General features: G+C 50.9%; 1 protein-coding gene across 1 annotated transcript; it reads right to left on the bottom strand.

Annotated features, from left to right (window-relative positions):
• Positions 1-7131: 7131 nt before the first annotated feature.
• Positions 7132-9131, bottom strand: GSC (goosecoid homeobox). The gene is made up of 3 exons (XM_023205344.1): positions 8567-9131; positions 7888-8147; positions 7132-7579 (listed from the first exon to the last, which is right to left on the bottom strand). The coding sequence occupies exons 1-3, from the start codon at positions 8919-8921 to the stop codon at positions 7415-7417; spliced, it is 780 nt and encodes a 259-aa protein (XP_023061112.1). The 5' UTR covers positions 8922-9131; the 3' UTR covers positions 7132-7414.
• Between the last annotated feature and the right edge of the window lie 1045 nt (positions 9132-10176).

Genomic DNA, 10176 nt, shown 5'->3' with positions numbered 1-10176 from the left:
CACCAGACCTGGCTAAATTTTGCATTTTTTGTAGAGACCATGGGGGGTATCTCCACATTGCCTATACTGGTCTCGAACTCCTGGGCTCAAGCGATCCTCCCACCTCAGCCTCCCAGAGTGCTCAGATTACAGGTGCGAGTCACCATGCCTGAACCTATTTTCCATCTTTTTAAAAGGAAACGACACATGAACGTCTTCTATAAAGACAAAAATAAACCATGAAGGTCTACAATATTTTCAGAGCTTTAATTGCAGTAAAGAAAAGGGTTAAGTTTTCATCCTCTCACATGTATATCTATGTCCAGTTACCACAAAAGCAAGAACCAAAACAAATACAGGCGATCTCATCAAGCCAAAAGCAGAGGGCCCAGTTCTCCACTTCAGCCCATTCACATCAGGAGTCCTCTTGTGACAAAAGCTGACTCGAAACAAAAGCAACCCCAAAATAGATGAAGCACCATCACGCTCCTGGGGCCCTGCACCAGTGGAGTGGGGGCAACCTCTTTGAAGGTTCTGAGTGTGATGGGAATCATGCGAGCTGCGGTTATGCTTAGGACCGGGTCAGGGTACTCAACACCCACTTCAGTAGAAAGTGATCCACTTGGTTTCAGATTTAAATATTTATTTCTCAAGTACAAAACAATGATGAACACGTACACCCTCTAATGTCCCAGGCATCTGGCCTCCGTAGTGGTCTGAACATCTTCAGATAAAACAACAGCTGGGGATCCAACTCCAGAATGCCGAGTCTTCCTCGCAGAGGGGGACGTGCCAAGCGCGTAGGGCCTCCCCGTATCTTGGAGAAGGGTAGTTTTCTTTTTCTGGTGCCATAGTTTGCACTTTGAGGATTTTCAAAGGAGGGTTGACCTTATCCCATCTGGAAAGAAGTGTCTCTTGGCCTCGCTGGATGATGGCAATAATTTGTTTGGGACATGATTAAAGCGGGCACCATCACCGTGAGGCTGGTCAAACACTGCCCTGTGTGATTCAGACACACACTGGCCCCAAGGCTGTCTGCACTGAGCCCTCCACCTGGCGGTGTGGGCTTCTGAAACTGCATTCCTCCCCACTGGCCCCAACAAGCCTGCAAGCTCCTGCTCTGGAGAAGAACACCCTACCCATGTCAGTTTCCCAGGAGGCCCTGTGGCCGCGTGAGATCACTGCCACTGTGCTGTGTGCAGCCTGTTTGGGATGCTACACCTGTGGCCACAACCATGTTACTCATTGCAGGCTGCTGGACAACACAGGTCTTTTCTCTGAACATTTCATATTAGTCAGAGATTTCTGACCTATCCCCTCAGAGAAGAAAAAAAAATGTAAACAAGTTACTGTGTGTTAGTTCTGAGAGTTAGGAGCAAGAAAACAGCCAGCGGAAAGAATGTTCATGTTGAGAAGGAGATCAGCCTTCCTGGGTTCCACAAGGAGAATCTGTCTCCTGAAGCTGCAGCAGCCTTGTCTGAGGTCAGCCTAGTTGATCATGCAACAGGGTCGAAGCCTTTCCTGGGCTCAGCATTAAACAACTAGTAAATCAGTGAGGAAGCAATAAGGATACTTTTCAACTCTGTCCATCACAGCTAAAATTATCTCACTAATTACAGTTTCTATAAATCAGCTTAGGTTAAAAGAGGGCATTGCAGGCAACAGGCGAAGTGCAGTTCATGGCTGCTCGATTTCATCGAGAGACTTTGGAGGACCTCAAAACTGGGAAAACAGAAGGTACAAATGGAACAAACTCTTAAGGAGATGGGAGGGGTTGGGAGAGGAATTCTTAAGATCTTTCCTCACTGAAGCTTCCCAGGGCTGGACACTTGAGAACAAATGAAGGCTGCTGGAATCCAAAAATTATAGACCCACTTGAAAATACCGCAACATGCCATAATTCATCCTGTTTGTTTGGTGGGTCATTTGGACTGCAAAGACAATGCTTTTTATTTTTCCCAGATTTAAAACCAAGCCGGGACAAAGAGAAGTTTTCTGTGTTGTCACACAGCTCTAGGGACAAGCCCTAGGGATGTTCTGTGTCCCCTCAACAAGCGAGAAGTTCCAATAGCTAACAGACCCAGCTGGATCCAGAGCTTTCAAGGGACTCTGCACCAGCTGCTGGCTTTTGTTTTTGTTTTGTGTTTGAAAAATGTCAAGGTCATTTCACAAACCTTGGAAATCGAATCCCAATCCACTCCAAATTTTCTCCTTCTTCATCTAAATCTCCTTGTCCTAAACCTCTCCGAGAGAATGCAAGCTATTACGCCTTATCAGATGTTCCCTTGTTTTAAATCCATGGCAATCACACTTATTTCGTTAGAGTTTGTGTCCTGTGGTCACGCATAAGCTCCTAAACCAACAACAATTAAAAACAAGGTGCATTCCTTAATTCCTAATTCCAGTCTACTTATGCAGGATGTTATCCAACTGATCTGAAAGTGTTTTTCAAAACCTACAATGATAAATGTGTCAGACACTCTGCTGGGTTCTTTACTTCCATAAACCCTAATCCTCTACCCAAGCCCATTTTGCAGGTGAGGAAGGAACCTGACAGACTCAGAGCTGAAGGAACCTGTCCCAGGTCACTCGGTGAGTATGTGACCCCATTCACATGGACGCTTGGCCCAGCATGGCTCTAAAGGCCAGCCACCAGCTGTCCACTCGCCACAACATGTTGCCCTAGCCTCCCCAAGGTCGGAAGTTTGCATCTGCGCTCCTGCTTTTTTACTTAAGGATGTGTGTAGGAAACTTGGGGGAGGTGAAGTACAGATCTTGGGGTCAGAAGGCCAGCATAGCAAGGTATCCTTGGGTGCGAGAGTCTTGGTGTCTAAAGTATTTTACTTGAGTCACTTAAAACCTCATACAACTAAGAAAAAGGGCTCCCTGTCACCCCTACCTCCTGGCTCCTATTGCCCTCTCATCACCAACACACACACAAAGAAATGAAAGAAGAATCCGCCCACTGCAGTCTCATATATACATATTAAAATGATGTCCTTTACACCGGGCACAATGGCTCATGCCTGTAATCCCAGCACTTTGGGAGGCCAAGTGGATGGATCCCCTGAGGTCAGGAGTTCAAGACCAGCCTGGCCAGCATGGTGAAGTCCCATCTTTACTAAAAATACAAAAAAATTAGCTGGGCATGGTGGTGTATGCCTATAGTCCTAGCTACTCGGGTGGCTGAGACACAAGAATCATTTGAGTCCAGGAGGCGGAGGTTGCAGTGAGCTGAGATTGCACCATTGCATTCCAGCCTGGGCGACAGAGTGAGACTCTGTCTCAAAAAAAAAAAAAAAAAGAAAGAAAAGAAAAGAAAAGAAAAGAAAAGAAAAGAAAAGAAAAGAAAAGATGTCCTTATATGAGGGTTAAAACCCTTAGGTCAAAGTTCCAAGGTCAGTAAAACAACTCGATTAAAGAACTGTAATTCAAATATACTTTCTGTGGATGTTCTTTGTAAAGCAATTGTTTCCAAGCCCTTTCCCCAACCAGTGCCCAGCAGACTGCTAACAGCAGCTAGAACGCACCCTCCGTGGAGGACTCTCAGAACCTCAGATTCCCCATTTCTTCCCCCACACCCTACACTTTTCCTCTTACTCATCTGCGCCTTCCAGCCAGGGTCCTCCTTGGCCCAGATGACCTGAGACACCTGGAAGCTATTACTTCATACCTCTCCACCATCTTAAGAGGTGTGTGGGAAGTCCGCTGAGGTCGGGGATCCAGGACTTATGATTTGTTCCCAGCAAAGTTTTGAGTCTCTCTGAGCCTCCATGTCCAATGTGCAAACTAGGCTGCATTCTGCCTCCTGATGGCCTGAGATGCGTGTGGAAGCACTTTCCCGTGAAAAGTGCTAGACTCATGTTAGCGGTTACAATTGTCCTAACTGTCCTTTGCTAGACACTGTCTGGCACTTTGTGAGATTCAAGTTTACATCCCCCAGGGGCAACTACGTTCACTCCTGTGGCCATTTGCTGTAGGTGAACTTTTATATAGGGTTTATGGATTTATATTGCCACCCAAAAGAACAGCCCGGATTCTATGAGACAGCTTGATTTATGGCAATCACAAAAGCTAGGTCCCTTGCCGACCACTGTTGGGAACCCCTTTGTGTTAGCCTTGTGCCTCAGTTTACTCAACTATGAAATGGACAAAACACCTTTGGTGGTCTGGCGGCGGGGGTTCAGATTGGAAATAACTAAAGCAAAGTCACCTGGCTTACACCTTGTCCACTTTAACACGTATACACACTACCTATCAGCACCATGACCCAAATTCCCACTGAAGAAAACTACTAAGGCCCACAGCTCAGCCAATGGGGGCTCTCAAAGCCTGAGTACCTTTTGCTCCGTGACCCCATCCAGCCCTTCCTAACACCGACAGCCAAGCTGACAGAGGTTTGAACCCATAGCCATCTGGGAAGGTAGGTGCAGGGACTATCATTAGACCATCCTGGCAGTTCTCTCTTCACTCCAGATATGTTTATTTCCTATGAACGGGGCTAATCCTCAAACACTTCACAGGGGACCCTGATGTGGAGATATCAACAGTGAAGGAGCTTTCTCCTGCCACCTTGTGCCTGCCCCGGGCCAAGACAGGAGAGTTCTCTGGCTCTTGGACCACTCTTCCCTCCATTCACCACAGCTTTTCACCAAACACTAATAGGGGACAAGGATCTACCCCTCCTCAATTCCCCTGGCCCTGTCACTTGCTCTCCAGACTAGATAAATGCAGATTTTTAGAAAAATGAACAATCGTCTTTTATTGGGGGCCTGAGGGCAAGTCATGTGCAAAGAGACACACAGGAGTTTATAAATAGTCCTGCAGAGGTCAAATTTCTCTGGGTGGGGCCAGGCCCTGTGGCTCATGCCTGTAATCTCAGCATTTTGTGAGGCCGAGGCTGGGGGATCACTTGAGGTCAGGAGTTCGAGACCAGCCTGGCCAACATGCTAGAACCCTGTCTCTACTAAAAATACAAAAAATTAGCCAGGCGTGGTGGCTCATGCCTGTAATCCCAGCCACTTGGGAGGCTGAGACAGGAGAATACTTGAACCTGGGAGGAGGTTGCAGTGAGCCGAGATTGCACCACTGCACTCCAGCCTGGGCAACAGACCATCTCAATAAAAATAAAAATAAAAATAAAAATAAATTATCTGGGTGGAATGACACTGCCCACTCTGCCTTACATTAGAATGTTCCAGATGTCCCTGCAGGCTCATTGCAGAGGACACCATCCAAGAACATCGACTATTGGGAAGCAGGGGGTGCAAGCCAGGCAAGGTCCTCCCACCCTGGAATTCTAAGCAGGAGGTACATTAATAGCCATTGCAAGATTCATTTGAAATTAACATAAAGGCTTCTTTGAATATTTCTCATAAGAACAGTTAATGAAAACATTTCCAATCACGGTACAAGACTCACTTGGGCAAAGATGATGTCTCCTCTTTATTTCTTACAAGCTATAGGTTGTTAAAGTATTTAACCTTTCAGAACCTTCATTTCCTCATCTGTAAAATGGTGAAAACATTCCCCAACTTAAGAGTTCTTGAAAGGTAAAATAAAATAATGTATATACATCTTGAAGTATTGGGTCTGACACAATATCAATCATAATATTTTTTAAAAATTGTGTTGATTGATTCCCTTACGCCAGGTGCCATTCTATGTAAGTTGGGGGTCTTCAACTTCCACAGCCACCCTGGGAAACAGATACTATGACCATGCCTATTTCAGTTACAGAAGGTGAGGGGTCAGAGGGGTTAAGTAACTTGCCCAAGGTCACAAAATGAAGTCTGGATAAGAACCAAGGCAATCTTGCCTCCTGAGGCAGACCTGGCCTCCAAAACATGCCTCTTTCTTTTGTCTAGGGATAGCCCTTATTAAAAAGGGAGTAATGGGGTGGTCACTCATATTTCATAGGTATCATTTTGCCTGCTACCCGCTACAGGAGTCATTTTTACCTTGCAAATCTGCAAGCTGTGAAAAAACATACTGCTTCTTCTAAAACACTGTTACTTTTCACGTGCTGTGTCCCAAAGCCAGGATGCACAACCTTTCTCTGGAGGGATCTTGCACCAAATACCCGAGGTAGCCCAGGAAAAAGAACAAGTCCCTACAGCCGGCTGTTGCCGGAAGCCAAGCTGGAAAGCTCTCTAAGCCTTAGCTTTAAGTCTATAAAATGGTAAACCGAAGACAGTGGAAAGCCATTCCTGCTGGCCCTTAGTCCCCACTTCCATCCCCATGACGGCCTGGGGAACCATACAGATGGCAGGCTCTTGTCTTCATCCCTGGCCCAGGCGCTTATCCGCACCTAGGACCGGGGCTTCTCCAATCCTTCATAAACTGCCCACCAGCGCACTGGGCGCGTTCCCGGGAGCTGCTTCTCCGCCCAGTTGGTGCAGAGGGAAGACAGTCTGGGGAAGAAGCAGGAGGTGTCGGTACCTCCACCTGGAAGTGACTCCACCAGCGGTGCGCTCTTAGACAAGGTTGGCCTTGAGTGTATCACGTGCGGCCCTGGTCACTCCAGATGCCCAGAGAGAAGCGCAGCGCAGCAGGAGCAGCGCCTGATCCCGGCCAGCTCTAGGGCGCACAGCTCAGAAATGTCAGAGCAGAAACGCTTGCCCTGGGGGAAGGGGCAACTCGCATGTGGAGCTGGGCAGCTGGAGCATCTGTGGAAGATCCAGGAAAGCGCTGGGGGAGCTGGTATGCCCGCTGCCTAATTCCCCCGCGGACCCGCCGCCTTAGGTTTCTCAGGAGCAGGGCTGAGCAGCTTGGAGCGGTGGGCTCTGTGGGAGTTCCAGGACTCCCCTAGCTCTCACCTCTCCATCATCAGCGAGGGAAGGAGTGCTCCTTCTGCCCGCAGAAGAGGGAAGTCAGGGACCCAGGCTGCCGCTCTCAACTGCAATGTACCTCCTCCCCACTCTGGCCCGGCAATGCTACTCTCCAACCCTTCCTAGACATAAGGTTTCATTTTAAACCAAGACACCCATGCTGTGACTGTTACCCAGAGTTTCATTTCTTGTTTGTTTGTTTGTTTTGGTAGATCAGAGCTGCTCAATTTTTTCCTCCGGAGGTTACGGACTACATAGATTTCTTTTCTTGGCTCCAGATTGATGGTGGTGGGTCGGGGGGGTGTATGAAATACAGAATGTGGCCCGTCTACATCGCCATCACTTTATTGTACTGTCACCCTTAATTTAACTATAAATACTACGGTGGGGGCTAGTCGCGGGCGGCGTCGGGCTGCTGGGCTGTGGGTCCCGGCGCGCCCTGACCCCAGGCGCCGACCCTCCCAGCTCTGTACACTATTTACAGCTCTTCGTTCCTCTTTCTCAACCCCCTCCCGCAAGGCAGCGCGTGTGCAAGAAAGTAGCATCGTCTGTCTGTGCAAGTCCTTCGAGTTAGGTAAGTAATACGAGCAAGTGTCCCGCGGCCGTCAGCTGTCCGAGTCCAAATCGCTTTTACCTTCCTCTTCCCTCTTCTCCGGTGATGCCTTCGACGACGACGACGACGTCTTGTTCCACTTCTCCGCGTTCTCCGACTCCTCCGATGAGGACCGCTTCTGCCGCCTCCATTTGGCGCGGCGGTTCTTAAACCAGACCTGTTGCGCAACGGAGGACAAAACATTTCAGATCAAAGGCGCACTTCCCCCAGTCCCGGGGCACCCGGGTAGCTCGGTGTAGCGGCGGGACACCCCGCGCAGGCCAACAAAAGGAGGGGAGCCGCTCGCTCCCGCTTCCGCGTTTTCATTCAACTTCCTGGGCCTAAAGCGCCCTCCAGCAGCCTGCGGGCCGCCATCGGGATGTTTTTAAAGTGCGGGGAGAGCCAAGCAGGGCTGGGCAAACCCGGCTGGGGCCCCACCTCGCGGGGAAGGACCGCTAGGCGCCCGCGGCAGGCCCCGGCGCCTACCTCCACTTTCTCCTCGCGGAGGTGCACTTTCCGGGCCAGCTGCTCGCGCGTGCCCACGTCCGGGTACTTGGTCTCCTGGAAGAGGTTCTCGAGCGCTTCGAGCTGCTCGTCAGTGAAGATGGTGCGGTGCCGCCGCTTTCGCCGGCAGTGCAGCTGGTTGAGAAGCTGCAGCTCGGTGCGCGACAGCGTGCCCACGTTCATGTAGGGCAGCATCTGGTGCGGTACAGGGGACACCAGCACCGAGCCGGGGCCCTCGTAGCCTGCGACAGAGTGGGGCGCACGGTCAGCCGCCCACCCTCGCCACCGGACGCATGCACGCCCGCCAGCCCCCGACCCTCTTCCACTTAGAAGTCGTCTGCAAGGGGGTGCTGAGAACTGGGGGTGCACGAGAATCAGGGGTGCAGGGGAAAGGAGCGTGTTAGAGCGTCCATCCGCACAACCCCCAAAGTCAGTTAGAGAATTAGAAAAACCCCAGTCTCCCCAGGCAGGCACTGAATTCCAGTTTTCGCGAACTCTGGCCAAAAGTTTGCAAGAAGTTTGCAAACTCCTGCGCCCGATCGGCAAAAGCGGAGGGGGGACTTGCAGGAGGAGCAAAGTTTGAAGAAGGTGAATTAACCAACTGGCCCCATGGGCTAAGGACCGCGGTGGGCGGCAAAGGCCGGAGCGAGCGCGACCCTACCTGGGGGCGTTGGGACGCAGGAGCACTGCTGGGCGCCCAGCGGCGGCACGGCCCCGCAGCAGGCCGGGCCCACGGGCGCCGCCTGCACGTGCAGCTGCCCGTAGAAGTAGTTGTTGTAGCCGAGGCGGGAGCCGCTGACCGCAGCCGGGAGGCCCGCGCCGCCGGGGGCCACGGGGCGCGGGTAGAAGGCGCCATAGTCCGAGGAGGCGCCGCCGCTGGCGCCGTAGAGCGAGTCCCGGTGCAGGGCCGGGAAGACGACCGGAGCCGCAGCGCTGGGCGCCACCGGCAGCACCGAGTCCTTGCAGCGCGGCCGGGCGGCCAGGATGTTGTCGATGCTGAACATGCTGGCGGGCATCCCCGAGCCCCGCGCCGGGACCAGGGGGCGACGGGAATGTGCCGAGGACAGAGCCTTCAAGTGGGGGGGTCCACTCTCCTCTAGCCGCCGACCAAACCGAAAGAGAGCGCCGGCGAGCGCGCAGCCCTGCGCCCCTCCCCGCCCCCTGCGTCCGCTCTCCCTCCTCCCGCCCTCCCCTAGCCGCAGCGTTCGCAGAACTCAACCCGCGGGTAGGACGGAGCTCAGACCAGCTGAACCTCTTGTTGGTTTTATACTGAGTCGACGTCATCCTGGATTTAGTTCCTGGTAATATGCAGATGACAAACAGAACCAGATTTGGCCCTTTCTTTTCCTTTGGGTGGGGGAAGGGGGTTAGGGGGAGGGGGAGAGGTGCCAAGGGGAGGGGGTTACAAGGCCTGAAAAGAGATTGTGGATTGCGAATTAATGAAATTAACCTAATCTTTTCCATTCGGCAGCCGGGCAGAGGGGCCGGCCGAGCTGGGCGGGCGGCCTAATTGCCTTGGTTAATCTCATTAATTCCATTGTGCCGCCGCAATTAACAACTCCCTCGCCCGACCTCTCCACCCCCACCCTTTTTTCTCAGATTGGGTCCTATTATTGGGTGCGATTTCCTCTGCCTGTAGCTCGAACTCATTGTGGACGATTTTACTTTGGGGCTACTTTTTTTCCCCTTTCGGAATTGGTTGTTTTAGAAAATGTGAGGGGCTGCATCCCGTCTCAAGCAGGATTGAAAATTCCACCACTCCTCCGCGCCCCCATGTACTCACCGCCTAATTTCACCTTTTTTAAATCTTGAGTTTCTCTCCCAAATGGAACTTGTTAACAGCCCCCAAAACCTTTTGGTTTTGTAAAAACCAAATTTTGTAAAGGCAAAAAACGACTAAAGGAGGGGTGCATCATGCTTCTTAGAAAGAATTTTTTTTTTCCAGCCACTCTGGGTCTGAAAACTACCGTGGCAGTCCCTAGGTCCTACACAGCGAAGACCAGATTCAGCCGCTCTTTAAAATTCGCCACCAAGAGTTGCAGTCTGAAGCGGTGCTTCCAGCTGCTCCCAGCGTGGGTGTCGGTAGTTTTTGTGCTTTTAAAAAATTATTTTTGGGAATGTGGTGTCTTCTCTCCCAAACTATTATTATTATTATTATTATTATTATTATTATTATTATTATTATTGGTTTTCAATCCAGATGGGGTCTTTGGGACTTCCCTATCTTCTTCCCTAATAATTGGGTCGCATTTTTCCTTACGACCTGCTGGT

The sequence above is a fragment of the Piliocolobus tephrosceles genome, chromosome 6, assembly GCF_002776525.5.
Source record: "Piliocolobus tephrosceles isolate RC106 chromosome 6, ASM277652v3, whole genome shotgun sequence".
In the NCBI taxonomy this organism is placed as follows: Eukaryota; Metazoa; Chordata; class Mammalia; order Primates; family Cercopithecidae; genus Piliocolobus; species Piliocolobus tephrosceles.
This window is presented reverse-complemented; position numbering and strand designations above follow the sequence as displayed.